Source organism: Aedes aegypti, chromosome 2 (assembly GCF_002204515.2).
Source record: "Aedes aegypti strain LVP_AGWG chromosome 2, AaegL5.0 Primary Assembly, whole genome shotgun sequence".
In the NCBI taxonomy this organism is placed as follows: Eukaryota; Metazoa; Arthropoda; class Insecta; order Diptera; family Culicidae; genus Aedes; species Aedes aegypti.
In genome coordinates, this window is record NC_035108.1 from 185,523,298 (window position 1) to 185,547,471 (window position 24,174).

The window sequence follows — 24,174 nt, forward strand, 5'->3', positions numbered from 1 at the left end:
AAATCAGTCCACTTAGCCGACCGGCTCCAACCGTGCATTGATCGATGATTAATGGCGGGAAAATATGGACAAAACGGTCAAACAACGTCCTCGGGCCGGGTTCTCATCGGACTTTGTAGTCGTGGATGGCCGTTTAACATGGAGTGAACCCCTGGTCACCGTGGCAACCCGATCGGAAGAACATAACAGGATTGTAACACATTTTTATTAACAGCGGTTCAAAATAACAGAAGTAGATAAAATATAATTATGATTGCTTTGTTCTTAACTAAATATATTTGTTGTAACACATTTATAACAACATTCATTATATTTTTGACATTTGTAAGTTTGTTCTTAATAACATCTGAAGTTATGAACACTAAGATAATATGCAAATATTTTGTTAAATCCTAGAAAACCATTTTTTTATAACTATAATGAAATTTTTTGTACTTAGTGCAAATTTTGTTAGCACTTTTATTATATTTACCAGAGTTGCTTGCTGTCACCATCAACGCTTGAAATTTGCTGATTTGTACAGGCCAACTACGATACAATTCGGATCATTCCATATCACATCAACATCATGCTGTCTACTCCATCACCAATGGATTAATGGCGATAGGCTATGGATATCACTGATGGGTCAAGTTTAGTCTTAATTTAAGCAAATAAAATGGCACTTTATCAGTACGATAATCTTGATAGTGCTGCAGACGGATTGAAACTGTGTGTTGGTCACTGAAAAACATTGATAGTGTGGTTAATTACCACGTGATCACTCATTCTGCAGTGATTGTGATCTAGAGTGCGATGTCGCATCACCGCAGTTGGTTGTCAGATCAAAGTGATATTTATAGTTCGAAACTGATATTAATAGTTTTAGTCCATCAGCCATCAGCTGATATGACTGATACTGTGCAACTCTGAATATTTACTACCAACGGTACATGTTTTATAACAGCTGGTGACATGAAAAATCCTATCAGAGTAAAACATTCTAGTACAATCTTGTTTCTTCCGTCTGCTCGGGGACACAACAACAAACTGACTTGGCTGAGACCACATGAGATAAATGGCTAAATTAACACTTGCTGACAGTGAAATAATGTCACCGTGGGTTATAGATAAATTTTGTAGCCGGACGAAAAATTGCGATGCTTCTTCCGCTCGGATAACTGCAATCCGTTTGCATGTGCAGTCCAGGTTTGTCACTCGTAATGCCCGTGACTTCTGCGTATGCTTGTAGGGTTCCGCTGCTGTCTTCCATTGGCATCCATTACGGTTGCTGCCATTTGCGGTTGGCTCGTGTCTCTCAATTTCAACAGGTTTCTGGGAAATTAATTGACTTTGTTGCCAACCGTTTGTAAGTAGTTCAAGATGGCATGTTTACATGGCGGGTACAAATCGGTTGGATGGAAGTGGCGCTGCTTAGGAAATGAGGGTCTAATTTCTCTAGAGATTAAATTGTGAGCAATACCAGAAAGCGGTAGTGGAATCGACTGTCACTTTTTTATCGATCAATTCCGCAGAGATTTTTCGACTTGTTTGCAGAGGCAATGGGGCAATCTTAACGCAAAGCATTTTAGTATAATGCAAAAGAATTGTGCTTTGATTAAGAGGCCAAAAAATACGGTTCGATGCGGCTCTGGCACCCTATTTAGGAAGCTGTTTGAACCGATTGTTGATAACATGGAACTGCATGCTCTCATTTCGTTTATGCAATTTTCCATCTTCAATTTACCCACTGCTATTTCATCCTCCCGTTTCCTTCCTTTTCCCATCACCTTGATGATTAAATAAGATCAAATATGACGATGGCTCAAACCTCCAGTGGGCGGGAAACGTGTCTCTGAAGCCGACTTCTGAAACCTGATGCTCATAAATCAAACAGCGAAAATAATAAAGTAGCAATCGTAGCATACTTTTGATGAAGACAAATTTGCTGACACATATTAATATTTCCCGCCTCTAAAACATTTCAAATCAGCTAGATCAATATTGCCAATACATTTGATCCTGATTCTTATTGTCATACGTTTTCATCGCATGAAAAGAAATGGCAGAAATTATAAAATTCAAATCTATGTTGTAGACAATTTCCTGTTGATTCTGTAATTGGAATCATAGAATGCTTTAAATTTTTTATCATGCTTCATTCTGTATAAGCAGCGGCTATCTTTCTGTAGATACACCATCTTTTACGTCACACAACAATCGTTCCTTTGAATCCCCATCCAGAACAAAACTGTCGATTTGTTTCCCGAGTTCATCGACATTCTCCGGTAATAAATCTCTGACATTCATCTGATATCATTATGTTACCACAACACAAGCAACACAAAAGCAAATATGACAATGCCCCACTCTATTTTATCTGCATACATCTGCCATGCACTTCACGTCATATGAGAGCCCCATATTTAACTTCATACTGAATACGCAATCAGTGCGCAGTGAATCCGATATGCTCGTCAACACTTTTATTTTCTGCTGGACATTATCATTTGTAAGTACTTTCTTTCTCTGAAGCAGGAGGAAGACAGATTTCATCCAGAGATGGTTGACCTCGCTTTGCTGACATGTTCTGCTTTTTTATGTTTACTTGAAGTGTGCTTATCTTACACCTCAGTCTCTGACGGAGAAATGCATCTGCAGGTGTAATGAGAGCGGATTGTGGAAAGAAGAGGGATGAAGTTGTCGTTTGTTGATAAGGAAGATGTTAACACACTTTTTTGGGGTTCTTTGCATTTTGATATGACAAATCTCGGAACTGCAGTACATACAGCTGCAAACTGCAAACAGGTGACCTAAGCAGACTAATTTATTTTTGAATCTTTTAAATTAATTTCTTATGTCTAGGTGTTCTATTATTTTAATTTGTTGTTTCTAATCTTGATTTCTAAACTAACATCTCAATTTGGTAAAACTAAATTAAGCTATAATTAAGCTCTTTGTCTGAAACCTCCAAGTAGACATGTTGGCATGGCAATTAAACTAGACTGACACCCACAGTAACTGACTCACCTGTCCCTGAAGATAGCTGCTCTTCAGTTCGCCGACGATCGAAGCCGCCGGACGCAGGAAACCGGCCTCGAATCGTTCCAGGTCGCCATGGAAGGTGCACACCAGTAGATCCCGCGCCTGTCGGATCAGAACCGGCCGTGTGTGGTCTGCGTAATCGGGATACAGGGGCCCAAAGTGCAGGTCTACCAGCTTCTCGATACCGTTCGATGATAAATTGCTGTTACCCACTGGCGGCGGTGATGGCTGTATCAGAGGCCGAGCCTTTCGTGTACAGCGTGATGGAAATTTTTACATGGAACGAAACAAAAAAGAAGAAAAAAGGAACATCACCGAAGGAAAATGAAGCAATCATTTAGCGAGCAGTTTGAGTTGATGCAAATTTTCGCGTGCTTTACATCGTAAAAAACAGTCATTGGTAGAAGGTGATGTACAAAGAGGTGTTAAGTTAACATCATTTCCAGAAGATTGGTTTATTTCTTTGATTCCCATACAATTTGTATGGAATGAAAAATTGCTGAAAAAGCTTCAAAGTCGATTTTTTAAAACTAGGTTCTTATCACTTTCACCTCTCTGCTTCTAACCGTCTCATTTGATCTCCTTAGCTCATAAAACATAAATTCTTCATTTTTCGTGAAACTTATTTAATAATTCTAGTCAGCAAAATGTTCATAAAAGTAAGATCACCTTATTATTGATCCGAACTCAACCCTACATACGCCTTTGTTAGCTTCAGAATTGGCTAGAGTCGTTCGGTTCCCGCTGGCTATAAGAAAAGTGCAGAAAACAACATAAGTAGCCAAACTTGTTTACCCAAGGTACTATACTACTATTGCTATCCGTGTCTGTCGAACCAATCCGATAGGGATTTCCGTCGAAAAATTCGTATGATGATACATGTAACCAAAACACTGTTTGCCCAAACCTGTCAATTCTCAACATCCTTCAGAGCAAAATAATATATCAACAATAAAAGAATTTAAACTGTAGTACCAAACAGCCGTAGTGGTAAAGGTGTAGCAACAGCGTGTGAGGGCGTATGGTTCAAATTTCATGTTTTCGGGACGGAAATTTTCTCTACATTTTAGGTCGTAGAGTATCACACACATGATATAAAAAAGCAACAGTGACCAATCGGCAAAGAAAGTTCTCAGTTAATAACTGTAGAAGTAAGTAGGTGAATAACCGAATTTAGTACTACAGTCGACTCTCCACATCTCGATGTTATATATCTCGATATCTCTCCTTATGTCGATGATTGCTTCGGTCCCTTCATTCTGCATACGATTTCTCTCTCCATATCTCGATGAAATTCTGTTGATTTTTTGTTCCTAAATTTCTGTCCATAACATTAATAAAGGTTACTAGACCAGATTAAAGTGATTCAGAACAAGACGGGGTTGCACTGTGTTTTATTTTCTCGATTTCATGCGCTTTTTGAATAGCGCCCAAACCGTTGATTTTAGCGATATAGTTTGTTCGGAGAAGTCTCTTGGTATATTAAAGCGCAACTTTTGACGAAAAAAGTTTTGTGATCAATCCAACTAGCAGTGAGATAGGAAAACTATTTTTTCAAAATATTCAATATATTTTTCATGTCTTCTACAAAGTTGTTAAATATCTTTAAACGCGTATTTTTGCTGAACATCGCACCTCTCTATCTCTTAAGGAAAAAGAATTATCAGTCGAGTTCGTTTTAATAAGGCTTATTTGTTTGATAGTAAAAACCCATGCAAAGACGCTTATAGACAAAAGTTTTTATCAACTGCCGAAAGGGGAGATATGGTACATTCATGATTTGTAAGAGTTGTCTGCGCCATTTTACGCCGAAGCCAGTTATAGAGGCCTAAACTACACCTTGAAAAAAGAGTAATTCATGAATAACTTAGTTATTTCAAAAGATAGGGTGATGATATGTTCAGCAAAAACACATGACAAACAACTTTGTAGAAAACACGAACAATGTTAAAAATCTTGGAAAAAAGTTATGATAAAACATATTATTTTTAGGGGCCATTCACATACAACGGCATATATCTCAAAAAGTATAAGAGATAGAAAAATTGTGTCTTCGACAAAGTTGTTTCAAATTGACAATTCTACAACTTTGCCGAAGACACCATATGTTTATCTAAATGTTTTGAAAAAATAGTTTTTCTATCTCACTGCTAGGTGGATTGATCACAAAACTTTTTTCGTCAAAAGTTGCGCTTTAATAAACCAAGAAACTTCTCCGAACAAACTATATCGCTAAAATCAACGGTTTGGGAGCTATTCAAAAAGCGCATGAAATCGAGAAAATAAAACACAGTGGGTTGGTGGTCTAATGGCTACCGCTTCTGCTTCATAAGCAGAAGGTCATTGTTTCAATCCCAGCCCCGTCCCTCTCCTCATACTTTGAAGTTGTATATTTCCCTTGCTTCTATCTACCACTCATAATACATCACAGTTGATGTATCTATCACAGTTCATAGCATTTGCTAGAACCCGAGACGGGCGGAAATTCGCGTCTACGAAGGTAATTACCACAGTTGACCCTATGCGTGAAGCTCCGATTATTTAACATGGCAAAGCATAGGAAGTCAATTTTCAAATGCTTCTAAAAAATTCAAAACACTTTTTAATTAAATTCTGTTAAGTGTACGGGGTTAGATTATTGATCAACTATAGAATCAGCAGCATATTGAGAAAAAATATAAAACTCAAAATTATATGCCTATAATGTAGCCCATCAAAAGTATATCGACATATACTGAAAAGATTTTAAATAACTATTGTAGTTAATTTTATAGGAGCATTTGAAATTTCGCTTCCTATACCTTGCCGGGTAAAATTATCGACGCTTCACGCATCGAGCAAACTTTTCCCAGATGGCAGCACCGTACCTTCGTTTACTCGAATAAACCGTTTCCCTACGCTTCCATTCGTTCATCATTATAGCATGCCTTCCTTTACGCCTGATACATAGGCAGTCTGCTAACCAAACCAGCAAGCCTCTCTGCCATAAAAACTACCCCACCCATTCACCCTTCCCGCATGAACTGGCGTTGACGCAGTGGTATACACCCGATTCTGTTTTGCACGGATTTTTATTCTTACACGGCCGTGCAAAAAAGTTTCCATACATTTTTCTCCGCCAAAACCTTATTTTGGCATGAAACGTCGAGAAATGGTGTAAGGGTGCAGAGCTACTTGGGCACTTCCATTATTCACTTTGGCATGGCGGGTTTTTCTCGGCTGAAACTTTGCGATTAGAAGCACTCCAATACGACACGTATTGTGGCCAAATATGAGCTCAGTAGGTTTCGAAAAACCCCACTGCCGAAGTGAATCAAAATTGCCAAGAATAGGATCCACCCCTACTTTTTTTGCACGGTTTTTGAAATTTTGAACTGAAAACTTTTTTTGCACGGTACGCATCCCCCGTACAAAAACAAAATCGGGTGTATACGGTCGACCGTGGGAGCCAATTGAGTGCATCATCAATTCCTCCCCCTTCCCCTCATTGGTCTACATTCTGACGTGGCAGGCACCATTGTTACCTAAAAATAGAAGATCATCAGCACTTATACACTGAGGGTGCCAGTGCTCAAGCAGTTATCCGATTGGTTCCTTGTGTAAGTGCAGCTGATCTGGTGATACTGAAGTAGCAGTCACGGGCGGCCAAGCTCAAGCTCTCAGATTAAAGTGATTCAGAACAATTTGGTAACTCGAAACAATGTTTATTTGTTTATTATTTTCCTAGTAACAGAGTGATTTTTAATCTAGTGTTCATTTAATTGATGTTCTTTGTCTCGATCTTTCCCTATCTCGATGGTCCCTTCGATATCGCCACAGCTCGATAGGAGACTGTATACCATTTAATTCCACTAGAGTTTGTATCCTTTGACAGATACACGTATTTCGATCGCAACTGTAAGGCCGTCTTCAGTGTCGTGTACTAGAATCGACTTTCAACTTTCTTTTAAGTCAAGTCTAGTACACGACACTGAAGACGGCCTTACAGTTGCGATCGAAATACGTGTATCTGTCAAAGGATACACCTACTTATAGGTATTCCACTAAACAGCTCAAAGATTTATTATCAAGAACTGTAGGAAAAATGCACTGAAACCCGATTTACTGTAATCCACGTGAAGTGCTGCAACTCGAAGCGTTTGCTAACTCATCATCATCAACAAGAATCTTAGTTATCACTTCCATTATGAAGCATCAGGTTTAGTGTAGTTGGGGCGATGCGAGGTTCCTCAGACGACGATTTTAATAATATTGACTTCGGTGACACACTGCATTTAACGATCGGTTCTTTATATATTCTGCAGACGTATGATCCCTAATAAAAAGGAATGGAAAATCTCCAAATCAAAAGTTCGTCACAAGAAACATAAACCAAAAATTGGTTGTGTACATAAGACAGTTATTGGGCAATCGTTTGGACTTAGTTATTTAATAATAATTGCTTGAAAACATAATTCTATATAAAAAACGGAATGGCATTGGTATGACTCGAAGTAGCTTGAGAACGACTCAACATATTTGAAGGACTCTTTTTTCGGACTTTTTTTTAGACGGAAGCGGCGCCAGCAGAACCGCCTCTTTCGGAAGAAAAAAACGCCGCCTGTAGGAGACGGAATGCGAGGAGATGGAACAGCTGTACCGGTCTCAAGAAACACGTAAGTTCTATCAGAAGCTCAACGTATCCCGCAACGGCTTCGTGCCGCGAGCCGAGATGTGCAGGGATAAGGATGGGAGCATTTTGACGGACGAACGGAGTGATCGAAAGGTGGAAGTAGCACTTTGGCGAGCACCTGAATGGCGCTGAAAGCACAGGCAATGAAGGACGGGACAACGGAGGAAATGCCTTCGTCAGTACTAAAGAGGATGGAAACCAGCCAGCCCCCACTTTGAGGGAGGTTAAGGATGCCATTCACCAGCTCAAGAACAATAAAGCTGTTGGTAAGGATGGTATCGGAGCAGAACTCATAGAGATGGGCCTGAAGAGGCTGGCCATTTGTCTGCATCGGCTGATAGGCAGAATCTGGAAAACAGAACAGCTACCGGAGGAGTGGAAGGAAGAGGTAATATGCCCATCTACAAGTTAGATTGTGAGAACTTTCGAGCGATACCCATTCTTAACGCGGCCTACAAAGCATTATCCCAGATCATATTTCGTCGTCTGTCACCTGTAGTAAACGAGTTAGTTAGGCCGTTCGACAACGGATCAGATCTTCACTGTACGACAAATCCTCCAAAAATGTCGTGAATACCAGATCTCAACGCATCGACTTTCCATCGATTTCAACGTGGCATACGACAGTATCGACCGCGTAGAGCTATGGAAAATCTTGGACGAGAATAGCTTTCCGAGGAAACTCACGACACTGATAAGAGCGACGATGGAAGGTGAGCAAAATAGTGTGAAGGTTTCAGGCGAACACTCCAGTTCGTTTGGATCCCGCCGGGGACTGCGACAAGGTGATGGACATTCGTGCCTGTTGTTCAATATTGCGCTAGAAGGTGTTATGCGGAGAGCCGGGGTACATTTTAACGAGATCTACTCAATTTGTTTGCTTCGCGGATGATATGGACATTGTCGGCCGAACATTTGAAAAGGTGGCAGACCTGTACACCCGCCGGAAACGCGAGACAGCAAAAGTTGGACTGGTTGTGAATGCGGCAAAGACAAAGTACATGCTAGCTAGTGGGGCCGAGCACGACAGGGCTCGCCTAGGTAGCAGTGCACTATGGGCCAGGGACGCAATCTGGCGGGACAAAATTAATAACTTGGTAACGAAGCGTTTCCGGTATTTGGTGTCTTCGCCAAAGTTTTTTATACCAATGAGGACCATCTACTGACATAAACGGATAGTTCGTAAATCGTCCGCATAGGTGGCGCCACAATCTAACTTTTTACTGGGACGTTCTAGAGACTTGGCATGTTCGGCAAAGTTGTTTATTTTAGTAGAACAAACAACTCTCTCTAAGACGTCAAAATTCCACAGTGTTTTTGAGATTTTTCAATTTTTTACGGTTTTTTTTTTCACTACGCGATTAATATTTTCGTGGCAAATATTTAAGTGTATATAATAATTAGCAGAAAAATATATTTTATTATATCATAAAATTATTATATCAGCTCACAGTATAAGCTGGCTTTGGATTTCATCTCATGCGGGCGATTTACGAACTATCCGTTTATGTCAGTAGATGGTCCTCTTTGTTACAAAAAACTTTTCCGAAGACACCAAATACCGGAAACGCTTCGTTACCGAGTTATTTATTTTGTCCCGCCAGATTGCGTCCCTGGCCCATAGTGCAGTTTTACGATAGACGGGGATACTTTCGAGGTGGTCGACGAGTTCGTCTACCTTGGATCCTTGCTGACGGATGATAATAACGTGAAATACGAAAATACGGAGGCACAACATCAGTGGAAGTTGGGTCCCCAGTAAACACAAACTCGTGTACGATAGCGTATAAGTATACAAATGTGGAGGCGTTATACGTACATGCGCCATAAGGCTGCATGCAAGATGTACGTATATCGCCTCCACATTTGCACTCTTATATCCCATCAAATACGATGGTGTGTTGACTGGGTCTACTATGGCCTCCACAAGAAGCTGCGGTCAACAAAGATTGACAATGAGATTTCCCGGGATTCCCGTTTACCGGGAAATGATTTCCTGTTTCCCGGGATTCCCGTATTTCCCGGGATTTATGTATTTCCCGGGTAGTTCTATTAAAAAAAGGATTGACCATCCATTTTTAAACCAAAACTATCGTATAATTTACTTTTCATATCATTCTAACCAATGACCTTACTCGATCACTAGTTATATATCGATATTGATTTGTTGTTTTTTTGCAATCAAATAATTGTTGATAAAATGGATAGCTCTTTGACGATGTTTTTTTTTTTATTCAAAATAGATTATATACTATACAAAATACATGATTTTTCGAGGGATCATCCATGAATTGAGTACGCTCATAAAGTTTTCATGGATCTAACCATCACATTTTCCATCGTTAGACTCTAGTTGGTTTTTATTCTAGTACTTGAAAGGTTTGATTTAATGTTGGTACAGGTCGGACTCGATTATCCGTTGTATCGATTTTTTTTTTCACTCCGGATAATCGAATTTTCCTAATAATCGAATCACTAAAAGAAAAATTAAAATCTGCATTAAAAGAACTTAAATATTATCTTTTTTCGTTGTTTCATTTATATAATGCAGTGGCGTAGCCAGAAGTTATTTCTAGGAACATTAGGGGTCTTGGGAAGAAATTACTTTGACCGGAATACAAAAAACCTCAATTTCAAACCCCCTTTTTTACATACATTCAAAGCTGCAAAACCATTCATATTGTATATTGCAATACCAAATTATCTCAAATTTATGCATAAAATCTCAAAAAGAAGAATATCAAAGAACAAACTCCGGATAATCGAGTTTAAAAGTCTGGATATTCGAAACCCGGATAATCGAGTCCGTCCTGTACATATTATTTGAACTTCATACGATTTGTCAAGAATCTCCACATGGACTCAATATCATAATTTGTGTTGTTCTGAAGCCTAGCGTACACAACGAAATCAGTAGATTTTTTTTGAGAAACATAAATAAATTACTAACGAAAAAGAGAATGTAGGTACCATACAAGTTTACTGGTATAAAAATATATAACAAAAATACGAAAAATTAAGAAAAAATCATCAAATTTGCTATATTTTCGCGTTTTTGAAAATTTCCCGGGATCCCGGGATTTCCCAGGAAATGGCAAATTTATTTCCCGTTTCCCGGGAAATCAAATCCCGGGAAATTTGAAAACTCTATCCAGAAGGTAGCCAAAGCTGGAAGGATACGATGGGCAGGGCATGTTGCAAGAATGCCGGACAGCGACCCTGCAAAGATGGTGTGCGCTTCGGATCCAATTGGTACAAGAAGGCGTGAAGCGCAGCGAGCTAGGTGGGCAGATCAAGTGCGCATCGATTTGACGAGCGTGGGGCAGAACCAAAGATGGAGAGATGCGACCACGAACCGAGTATAGTAGCGTGAAGTTGTGGATTAGGTGTGATCTGTTTAGATGTTAACTAAATAAATGAAAAATGAAATATAGCGTTTTTGACAGACTTACATGATCGTTACCCACAATAGATTGTATTCCCGTGTTATGCATGTTTTGTAGTACCGTAATCCGGGGTAACATTGATCAGCGGGGTAACATTGATCGGGATGACTTATCTTGTTAAACGTTCAAATAAAGATTTATTGATGAAACATTTTCGAACCATGAATGGTGCCTCTCTTTCGTATATTCATAAGCTAATGATAATTAAGGTTTTTGCCAAAATTGCGTTTAGTTCATGCGCAAATTTGTCAACTTTTTGAAATAATGATTTCTATCATTTTCACTGACACTACCGAAAATTCATGCCTCACGTGAGTTCTGCACACGATGTGATCAAGGAAAATGCGGGTGTACTAAAAATGACATCGCCGAAAACGATTCCGTTGTCAAATCTTTCATAAGTTTATTCAATTAGGCAACATTAACTAATTACTATTACGAATGTAGAATTTCATGAGGAAATTGCCTACTTTTAGGCGTATTCCGCGGTTCAAGGTATTTTTAATTTTGAAATAACTCAAAAAGTAAATGACTTGTAAGAGTTTGGTCTTCATATTCGGCTTCAGGGGCCCTGATTTTAGTAAATAACGACATTTCCAATATTAGCGAACGTTGTTTACTTGGGTGATCAATGTTACCCCATATCAGCTGAATCAAAAAATCACTTAAAACATTTATTTAAACATGTTTAAATCTTTCGAAAAACAAAATAAAGTACATAGTTAGGAGCGGTGGGTGCCAGTACTTGTTTTAAAAATATGAAACTTGTAACATTTGTATTGTGAAATGAAAAATTTAAGAAAAACTAAAAAATGATCAATGTTACCCCGGATTACGGTAGTTTTAAACTGGTCGGATCTTTTGACTGCGCTGAACGTTACTCACAGAAGAAGCGGCTATGCATTGTGCATCTGGCTCTTTGTTGTTTTAATTAACGTCAATTCAAAAACTCTGTGTTCTTAGGTAAAATGACAACACTTTTGTAGTTTTTTTCGAGGCTGACCCTTCAGACTTGTCGTTTGTTTGTGTTTTTTCCTGACCTGACTGGCAGAAAATCCCTTCAATAAAAAAAAATAATTCAAACTCCAATTCAACTCAATACATCCGATTATACAAAACATTACAATATATGGTGAGCTCATTGGAAAATACATTTCGTTCTATGGTTAACCTTTTAGAAAATATGGTATCGTAACAATAAAACCTCTTATATTTCAATGACATTTTTTATCAGGGATGGTCAAGAAACCGATCTCACAAAACGACCTGCCTATGTCTGAACTGAAGTAGGAAGTCGATGCCGGTTATGGACCCTTCGCGTATTATGGACCCCCTACAGAAAAACATAAAATTAGCATTAAAAGCAACCTTATTCCTATGAAAATCCACCGGGGGAACTTCGATTGCATTGTTAGTCAGCAGTTTCAGGCAAAATATTTGGTTGAGGCGCATAAATACAGATATTTGAACGGTTTTGTAAATGAAACCACACAAGAGGGTCCATAATACGCATTTCCAGGTGGGTCCATAATAGGCACGTCGGCAGCGAGCCGGATTACATGGGAATCAAATGGAGGGTCCATAATACGCAACGTCAAATTTGTAAACAATCCTATTATGGACCCCGGGAGGGTCCATAATAGGCATTCGGACAACATTTTTCCAAATGTATATTTCTCTGGGAAAATCGTATGATTTTGTATCTTGCATGGGTGTACTGTGAAGTAAAGACATTGATATTGTTATTAGACTCCACAAAACGTATATCGGCCTGAGATATAATTGCGAAAAGGCGTCGAGAATGAATTTCAGCTACTAAGGGGTCCATTACTAGCATTGACACCCTAGTTTCATCTTGACCAGGGATCGAACCTTCATTCGTAGAACAAAATAGGTAATAAAAAGTGGAAAATCTCTGACAAATCCCACTCGCAAAAGCTTGGTTAGAACGTGATTACTGGACGCGACAGCCAGTCGTCATTTGTTTTGCGGTCCCAAGCAGTCGTTGGTTAGGCCGAGACCACCAACGTTGATCGCGGTTCTAGTCTGTAGAATCCGACCGCAAGTTAACTGCAGCTCAAACCATGAGCAGTAAATTCCGGAGTCTTGGCATGAAGGCAATAACCAATGCTTGACACGTGACACGATATTGGTTTCAATTGCAGTTTGCTTTTATTTCTTATCTAACGCGAGAAACTCCTAGGTTCTAGAAGCGTGAAGAAAACGGTTCTAAACGAAGAGCGTCCGCAAGTACATGAGACTGCAAATTTATGAGTGGCTTTTGTTATGGGTTTGTTATGGCTATTATGATGGAGACGGGTAGTCATTAGGGTGCGGCTTATTTTTCAAGTGTGCTCTTGTGGATTCCAATCACATAAGATTAAAGTCAAATGTTGAGTAAAAGATATTCTTAATGTTGAATTTTTGGGTCATTAAATATGATACTCAGCAAATTTTACATGTTTTTACGAAGTCAATTATGAATTATTCAGCACCCCCTCGAATTTAAATTTATGAAAAGTTGGCTAAACATCATATTTGTCTTAAGAATATAACAAGTACTGCATAAATGTAATTTTATCCACATTTTTTGATTTTAACGAAAAACCAGCTCTGTTAGACTATAACTTAATTAATTAAATGATTCCAAATATGTTCACACAGTTTTGAACATAATTTGGTTTTAATAAATGTGAATGTGAATAAATGGTTTTATATACTACAAAAGGTTTTGAAATCATTATTTTTTTGTATTCTCCAAATTACAAGAATTTTGAACGAAAAATTTAAATTCATGTTAATATTTGGACGACGATTCGAATTAACTGTTAAATTGAAGTTTTGGAAGCATCCTCATGCAACTTCGAGTGTAAAGTTGAATACAAGTCAGTCTAAATATTTCAATAACATTCAATATTCAAACATTTTCCAAAAATCCACGAATGTTTTAACTCATAGGAAACTTTTCTGATGTGCGTGTTAGAGTACTAACTAGTGGTCAAAAATAAAATTGGAATGATTACACAGCTACAGGAAGACGATTAACAATTACGCATCGCAAAACGAGTTTTAAGGACAATATGCCACATTTTTAAAACGCTTCACTTTATCATGTTGATATTCCGTCTCAAAATAATTATTAAAAATCTTTCACCAGTCAATAACCAATAGTTAAAGATTCCTTGTAATTTTTGTAATGTCGCCATTACACGTACAAGCTCGCTCAGTCCACGCATCACGATCGGCAATAATGTGCAATCAAAAAATTTCGGCAAAATTGTCGAACACATTTTCACGTGTTCTTTTCCTTTTCTCGACCACAGACAGTAATTTACGTTTTAATGAAAGAAAATTGAATTAAAATTTATCACCCATTCTCGTAAACCTATTACCCTCCAGCGTTGTTGAGCCATTCACCACAATTCCTGAGAGCGTCACACGAATGAATGTGACATGCTCTCGTAAGGACTGCTGCATAGCGTTTGGTGGGCTCACATGCTTCTTCTTTCCTCGGTCGATGTTCTTGCCGAACGCGCGCGATTATTGAAAATTATGATTGATGTACGAGCTTATGGGTGATCGTAAACATGTTACACGAAAATTGCCTTTCGCCCCGTGTGGACAACTTCAACAACTTCAACAGGGCGCATCGCAGCCGGCGACAACAACAAAAGCCCAAACGCGGCGGAACGACAAAAGCCCAAGTTCCAGTATTTATTGACCGGAAAAAAATATATCTACCGGCGCTTTAGGCAAATCTCTATGCGCAGAATGGATTGTAAATTTTTAATCATTTCACTTATGGCAACGTCACTATGCCAATCATCTTTTCTTGAAGATGATACAAAAATAGAAACAACGGCTGCCAATTGGGAGTATCAACTTTAACCTAAGTATTTGAAAAGACAAGACTTCCTCTAATCGTTGAAAGTATTCGTCACCATATTCATTATTGATGTTATAGGGCCTGTTAGGGTCCCAGAGAGTCGTAGCGATAAAAGCGCAGCTATACAGCAAGACCAAGCTGAGGGTCATGAGTTCGAATTCCGACGGTCGAGGATCTTTTTGGGTTGGAAATTTTCTCGACTTTTCAGGGCATAGAGAGTACCTTCATACGTGCCACACAATATACACATGCAAAAATGGTCAATCGGCAAAGAAAGCTCTCGGTTAATAACTGTGGAAGTGCTTATAGGAACACTTAGCTGAGATGCAGGCTATGTTCTAGTTGGGACGTTATTTCGCAGAAGATGTAATAAGTATCATGGGAGTATCCAGGATTTCCGTCTGGGGGTGGGGAGGCCACAAACCTCAAATCTGGACTCACACATATTAAAGGAAAACACTCTAGTAAGATATTCTGAAATTTTTCGTGAACCGTGAAACTATTCAGGCGGCATCAACAAGTTATGTAACGCTCTAGGGGGAGGGGGAGTAGGTAACGACTCATACAAAAATTTGAAATTTTTGGTACAAAAAGCGTAACGGAGGGGGGGGGGGGGGCGTTCGATGGGGTCAAAAATTTCCAGTTTTAGCGTTAGGTAAAAAATGAACGCTGCCTCAGGAATTTCTTATAGAATTAGTCCACGAATTATATCAGAAACTCCTCCAAAGTCATAGTTTTTTGTCTAGAAAAACCTTTTGCAATAATTTCAAGCGTTACTTTTAGCCGACTCTGAGCAGAAATATTTTGAGATTTTTCCACAGTTTTATCTAGAGCACTTCGTGGAAGTGTATTTATTCTGATGCTCCAAATATGTGCATGAAAATAAACAATTATTTACAACATTTGTTTAGCTGTGTATGCCCAGGGAAGTCAAGGAAATTTCCAACCCGATAAGATCCTGGACTTACCGAGAATCGATCCCAGACACCTCAGCATGGCTTTGCTAAGCCGTGGACTAGACTAAACCGTGGTTAGACCCCATGCTAGATAACACGATATATAGCTGAAACTTACATTATGCCATTGTAATTTTACACGATGTGACGTGTAAATTTGCGACATATCTGGCATTCCTTTTATGTGCATGTTTTTAATCTGAAATTTAAATGTATTTTTCTTTCTGTACGGCTAAGGAAGGCCCCCTTACTCTTATACTCACCCATACTCACACATAAAATGAACTCTTGAGTGGTCCATCCGAACAAAACAGGCTTCGCAGAGTTGTAATGACACTCTTGTGTCGCATCTTCCTTGTTTATTTTTCGTTTCAATTCTGCTTTGTATGTTTTGCTTTTCACAAAGAGGCAGAGATAGCACGCTGCTCTAGAGCATGCTAACGAACTCTGGTGGTATTAAGGAGTATTATCAAGCCATACCCAACTAACAATTCAGAGCCACAAACAAGCATGCATGTTTAATTATTGTTCAATAATGGTAATGGCAGCTGAATAAAAAAATTGCTCTATAAAGAGCTGAGAAGGTGCTTTTTCAACACAAACTTAGGTCAATGTTCAACGTTATGCATTAGAATGAACAAAAGTTGAATCGCCACTTATTAAACGTTTCCAAAGATTCTCATTCGACTAGTCAAGATTGTTTTATTAATGAGCTGAACAAGACATGTTTCCCCCAATTAAAAAGCCAATATTCCACTAAACAAATGTATATGTATAAAAGGATATTCAGAAGACGAACTAACGTTTTACTTGCGTCGCACTTCAGCTATTCCCACATGTTTAACATAAGCATGAATAAGAGCTGAATAAGTATCTTATAAAATCCTAATTCAGCTTCAGTATATTATAAGAACAGTTGATCCAATAGAGGCCAAAATGACGATTAACAAACACATTGTTCAGCAATAAATAAGCCTTGTAAAAGCGATCACACTATAGCTAAATTTCATAAAATGGACAAAATATCCGAAATTCGTGTTGAGTTCCGAATGCATTTCAAAGCTCATAAATTATGCTTTCTTAAAACTTTTGAAATAGCTGTTCAGAAAATAAACATGGTCAGTCTCCAGAAATGCAGAATTATTGTGAAAAACAAAAATAAACATTTAAGCTAAGTACTCCGAGTAGGAGCAAAGTACTGACAAACAAAGCGTGATATTGACTTGATTGACATAAGAGATAAAACATCAAAATTTTGTTCCTGGAACTTCTAAACCTATGAAAAATTTGAAGTACGCAGACCTAATGAATAGCTCGCAGCTATTGGTAAAATCTTGCAGAATCTAAATATGACATGCCAATTTTGTTCTAGCAGTTTATTTTAGATATCATTTCCAGATATTTTATATCATATATCTATCAAGTTAATATCACTTTTAGCTATCCATATTATATTTTCTATTGCTAAGCTTTTTTCGCCTGCTCGGGATGTTTTTCCGTACAAGAAAAATGGAAATTTCTTTGACAGAATTGATTAAATAAATTTCTATAGCCAGCTACATTTGAAATGAATTTCTTCACAACTGAATGAATACTGCGCTTCAAGAAAAATGATTTACTTGGCCATTTCCGAAAATAAAAATCGCATCAAGATATTCGAATATTTTTCTATTCAGGTGGGTTCTGAGGACTAACCCTTCAAATGATTCAAATATATTCATACAGAGAACTTTTACTTCAATGCATATGTAATAGGTTTATGAAAAATACAAATAAAAAAATAATCAAACTATAATTTATAAAATTATTTAAATTAATTAATCAGTTTTAAACAAACTAAAACTTATTATGAAATTACATTAATCATTTCAGACTGTTTTTACTTTGTGTAAATAAACATTATTTTGACCAACATCGACATAAATTTTCTCACTGTGCGCTAAAAATAGCCGACTGAACTCAGCTTGGATCAGCACTAAACAGCAGCTGAATAATATGCTTGTTCAGTTGTAGATTGGCGTACCATGCGTTGATGAGAAGTTGTCGAATATAAGCTCGAACATGGTCAATATTCAGCTATGAGAAGTTTATATTTTGCACTGGACGGTATAATCATCAACTCTAGGATGGCGCAGATGGCAAGGCATACCGCTGACGATTGGAAGGTCTCGAGTTCGAATCCAGTATACAGGCGATTTTTAAATAAGATTGATTTACTATCATAATAATAGTGCACGCTACATTTATAAAGTGCCTAGAAAAATATTTTTTTGTTTTTATTAGTCTTTAATTATTTTTAGACCAGCCGTATAAAAGCTGAACTAAATGCTTGTAAAACGTTTTTAAAGCTGAAAAATAAAGTTGGTATTCAACGACATGCTTTAAAGTTTCTCCAAATTTGTGTGAACAATGCTTTAACAAAGGTTGGCCATGGAAATTATTAAAATGTTATAAAACATGATGCTGGATAAAACTGCCATAAAGGTGTTTGTTAAATGAGTGAATGTTAGTTGGGTAGGAGGCCTCCTATGTAAAATTCCTTAAAAACGAATTATTCAGATGATCCCTGAAGTCATTACTTCGATAATCTTTAAAGGGAGCAACTGGTGGAGTTATTCAATGCGGTTTTGCTGCTAAATGCTTCTATAAATTCGAGAACTGAACGATTATGCTTATCTTCATTTAATTTGTTTAAATAGGTCATTAAAAAAATAATTATAGATTTTTCGCAAGTTCCAAAAATCAACCAGAGCCGGATCGAGTAGACCACAGTTTGGCTTCGGTATATCTCAAAATCCAGATAATTTAGAAACTTGGGGTCTTCAGTAAAGTTGTTCTGTTCAGCACAATCTGATGGTACCTTATTTAATTCGGAATTTGACCGCTAGGTGGCACTAGTGGGCATGGAACTTCTACTTTTGTTTTGCAGATATTTCAGGATCCTGAACATTTAGAAGGATGGCGTCTTCGGCAAAGGTGTCCAGTAAGTTGAGGACTATCATTGTTCAAGCCAGTTGATTCAAAATTTAGCCACTAGGCAGTGCTAGTAAGCATGGAACTTTTGTTTTGCAGATGTCTCCGGAGCCTGACCACTTAAAAAGATAGCGTCTTCGGCAAAGTAGTTCAGTAGCTCAAGGGCCAAGAAATATGATATTTTGTACCGGCTGTACAAGTGAGCATGAAACTTTCGTTTTGCGGATACTACATGATCCTGACTTTTTAGACAGATGGCATCCTCGGCAAAGTTGTTAAGAAGCTCACAAACTATCATTATTTTAACAAATCTCGAGTTTGAAGAATGAAACAAAGTGGCGAAATCCCGAATTTCTTGGCTAAAATAATGATAGCCCTTGAGCCCTTAATCTTGAATCTCTTAACATGAATAATAATAGCTCTTGAGCTATTGAACAACATTGCCGAAGACGCCATCTTTCTGAGTAGTCAGAATCATTAGATATCCGTAAACAAAAGTTTCATATACGCTAGCGCCGCCTAGTGGCGAAATTCCGCATATAAAAGGCCACGTCAGTTTTTGGGTTCCGGGTCATTTAGCCGAATGCCGTTGGGTGGAAATTTAAGACAATAGTGAACTACTGTTGGCATTCAATTGTACCGTTTTAACTCATATTACGGACAGCTTCTTATTTCGGACACTCTACTTTGTATGGGAAACATATCACACGAAATGTTTCAATTTTCGCCGTCCAAAAGTTATCACTTTCGAGGATCGTTTGAAGAAGCTTTTTCCATAGATATCTATGGAAAGTTATAATGCCCAACTGCCTTTGTCATCTCTTTAGTTGCTGCACGATTTCAATTGATAATTTTACTTTTCCATTTGTGATTTTCATGAGCTGTCCGGAATTCGAATCAAAGTGTCCGGAATATGATACAAAAAGGAAAAAGCGTCCGGAATGAGAATCATGAAATGCCCGCACATTTCTATTTATTTAAAATTTTCCATGTAATTGAACCAAAATTTTCACGCCCTGTTCGCAAGTTAAGTGTTTTGAAGGCTCGATATCGCGAAGAAATCGTATTGAATTATTTATTATATATGCTTTTCGATGAGTTATAGTTATGAGTTATGAGGTCTAAGGGTCCTTAATATGAATCAAAACGGTAATGAATTTCTAAGTAAGGACTGTTCGTTTCATAAAGTGGACACCTTGTACATGTAATATCTTTTTAATGTATCAATAAAATTGGAATCGGTTTTCTGTACATCGATCGACATATATTGTACAATATTATGATAATAAAAAGCCACAAAAATAATAAAATTTCACACTAATAAGGCAACAGTCGATTCTTGGAGGTTTTCAAACAAAATTATTATTAGAAATTGACTGGAGAATTCGATAATCTATATTTCTTATTTTCAAAAAAGGTTTGTTCTTCGAAAGCATCATGAATCAGAAGTCTTTACAAAATATCTGGTTATTTTTGGAGCAACAATTTTCCAGCTATAATAAACTCATTTTTCACTGAAATTTTAAGAGAAAACTCTTTCAAATTCCGATGGAACTGATAAGGGTAGAATCTTTAAGTTTAAAGTACGTCCTGATGGAAATACTAAAATAGTATTAATATGGAAAATAGCCTACGCCTTCATAGAGTTTCTTATCTGGTCCCCACGTTACACTAAAAGAACAATAGAAAAACATGTGTTATTCTTAGATAACCTATTAAAATATTTGAAGAAAAACGCTTACAATTTGCAGTAGATCAATAAATACGCGTACAAGATTTTAAAAGTACGAGACTTTTCAATAAAACGTCCAGAAAGGGATTAATTTATACCTAAAAATACGATTAAGATTCGCGATATCGCTCTTTTTCATTCAAATATGGTTTCCTTAGTAATCCAAACTAAAATTGGTTTGGTAACACGATTTTTAATTTATATTTTTGCTGAGATTGATGGGATGGTGTTTTATCAAATTTGACCGTAAAGGATAAATTACTAGAATGACGCAGTGTCAAATGACGGTGGAATTTTATTGATATTTTTTAATGCGTTACCTTTAGTAGAATGATAAAAGATACCAACATACAATTTGTTCATAAAAGTGAGGATTTTTGTTATGCGAAAAATAATGCTTAACTTTGACGAACAGTTTTTCATAGGAGTTTTTGGCAAAACTATATAGTTCTTCAACCAAAAGCATTTCGTAAGATTTTATTTTTTCATAACATTATAGAATAATAGTTGAACGATGCACAGAAAACCGATTGCGATTTTATCAATAAATAAAAAAGATATAGCAAAAACAAAGTGTCAACTTTATAAAATGAACAGTCCTTACTTATTCAGCTTATCCATATTTTGACCATCCAGCTAATGGCTGCCGTAAATAGGCTCGCTTTCTGGTAGGGATCAATCGATATGACGTTCGGCTTGGGTCCGTTCAATATAAACGACCCAAGCCAAACGTTAAATTGCCCGATCCATACAAGAAAGCGAGTCTGCTTGCGGCAGCCATTAGCGGTTTCGAAAAACTAGATTCTCGAAGAAGGATAAATCATCAATTATATACAAATCTCGCGTTCAGTATCATACAGGCGTAACTGCAATGATCGATTTCTTTTCATCGATTTTCTCTCTAGCTAATTACACGGCGTGTATATGGGAAAGGTTTATCACAAAAAAATAGGCATCGCTAAATCTTTCACCATTCGAAAATATAGGTTTTTAGCTTCCATTTGAAGTGTTCCCCAAAAAAATCCACCGAGGGATCCCGAACATTTTTTTTATTTAATTTTTTTGTTCTTTAGAGTACATTATTTTTAAATGTAATCGTTGTGAAAAACAGTTTGGTATTAGGCTCGATGAAAGTTTCATTTCCATATATAGGTTCATAAAAAAATATACATACATATATATTTGGTTTCATTTAGTAAAAAAACAGAACTGTCCTATTTGATTTTGAGAATTTAATGAGCTATAGGACACTTTTTCGATTAGATACGTTGAAAGTTCTGTTCACTGTTCACTTCATCGTACTGTGGAAGTATATCGAACCGAGCACTAGGAAACAGTCATGGTTAGAATACATCAAATTTATTCTTCTTCTATCTGGCATTACACCTCTGCTGGGACATAACCTGCTTCCCAGCTTAGAGTTCGTTGAGTACTTAGTTATTAATTGAGAATTTTCTTTGCCAATCAACCTTAATTATTAAGAGGTTAAAAAAAGTAGAATGGTTGAACATTGCAATAGCCTACGAGAGTAAATGGAATGTTCTTAAACGTCCTATAACAAAAAGCTTAAAAATCCTCATTAAGCATATTATTGAGGCACCCGGAGTGAGTGACAATTCAAAAACTTTTTTAATAGTATTGAAATTTTTTTGATGTTTTTTACATAAAATATCAAAATTTAACAAAAATATTGTGGAAGATATTTCCTGTTTAATCAGACCATAAAAATAATTCCACCGTGAAAGTGGTTTTCCGACAAGCATAACAACAATAACACATTTTTACAATTACTGTAGTAATTAAAACACGTAAGCAGCTTATAAACAAGAAAGTTTTACCATTTTATTTTCCTTTTGGATTGATACCATATTCAAATAATCTATGATGTCAACATAAAATGTGATTATTGACAACGGTAAGTGTTATGAGGTAGATTAAAAGTTAAATTTCATGTGCCCACTTGCCCCGCAGAGTTGAGTAACTTCACAGTGGATTTTTAAGACTTTCTTCACATCAGCGAATACAGGGTGTGCCATCTTTTACGTCGGTCAATTTCTATGTATGATGTATTTTGATATAATTCAAACGTTTGCAATTTATTTGGGCTATTCATGAAAACAACATAAATCAACTGGCTGCATTTATTGCTCGTAGCAAAATGGGCTCCATGCAGCATGCTGTTTACATTGCCTTTTGGAGCTTTTTGGGGGGTTTTGCGATGATATCGGCACAAGAGTCTGCCTTGAGCTCGCCAATAATCCAAGATTTTCTAGCACACACTTTGCTTTTCAAGTAGCTCAGAAGGAGTCAAATTAGGATCTTCAAAATCAATTCATATGTCCCCTATTTTTATATCAGATGTCCATGGAATTTCCGTTGCAGAGACAACAAACTTTCAAAGATATCGCATTCCATCGACTGTTCCGTACTGCTTGAAAAAAAAATGACTCAATGATTCTTTTGGCGCGAACGCTGGTACAAACTGTTAGTACCTGGTCAAGAAATGGCGTTTCTTGAATCTCGAATAGATTTTATGTTTCTCAAATGTGGCATTTTTGCTTATTAATGAAGCCAGATGGTTCCTGTAGACCACGATATTTTCAAGGATATAACGGTTGAGTTAACACAACTGCAAGAGTATTTTCAACTCTAAGAGTCACAATTATGGCATGTTGTATCGGTGTTAAATTATTCATGGTTAAAGGTGTACTGAATTGACGTTTCAAAAACATGTCAAACCAAATCAATCGGTTAATAATGTCAAACTTATTCAATATTCACATACTGACATAAAAGACGGCGCATCCTGTATGCTATCACAAGGTGATAAGATATTAAATATATTTGGAATCGAACATTTTATTGGTAAATTTACTGAATAACTTATATGTTCAACTGGCCCTGTCCATCTACTAGCACAGCAACTGCCTTTCTACGCTTACTTGTACATGTTCATTGTAAACCTTATAGACCGCGGGACAAATATGCGTAGAACGGCAGTCAACCATTATACTACATAAAAACATAGTTTTCAACAGATTGAAGGATTTATCTCCTCTTCCTTATTTTATCACTATCAAACTACAAAGTAAATCAAGCATCTTTGTATATCATATTAATTGTGAAAAAGATGAAAATATCAACACAGCAGCAAGAATTATTGATTTGTAAAAACTGTTTAAAAGAGCTCTATTTCGTATCAATCGTTTTCATTTTGAATTTGTACGAAATTAAACAGTGAAATATGTAATTGTAGGAAAAGTTACGTGAAATTGTAATGGATTACGTTTTTTTTTCAGGATGGTTGATTCGATCTCATCGGTCGAGAATATTTTTCTTACATACAATATAAAAAAAACACATTAATGAACGATTGGCGAATCAAATTCTCAGTTAAGGAGTAACCAAAGAACTCTTATCTGAGAAGCTGGCTTTGTCTCAACAGGGATGTAATTACACACAAAAGAAAAAGAAAATTCATCTAT

At 37.1% G+C, this 24,174-nt stretch overlaps 1 protein-coding gene across 2 annotated transcripts in view; it reads right to left on the reverse strand.

The window, feature by feature from the left end:
- Positions 1 to 2,964: 2,964 nt before the first annotated feature.
- Positions 2,965 to 24,174, reverse strand: part of LOC5571129 — a 389,395-nt gene continuing 368,185 nt past the window's right edge. For both annotated transcript variants that reach the window (XM_021843403.1, XM_021843404.1), the window contains exon 3: positions 2,965 to 3,270. In XM_021843403.1, coding sequence (XP_021699095.1) covers positions 2,980 to 3,270 — 291 coding nt within the window. In that variant the 3' untranslated portion in view covers positions 2,965 to 2,979. The remainder of the gene's footprint in view (positions 3,271 to 24,174) is intronic.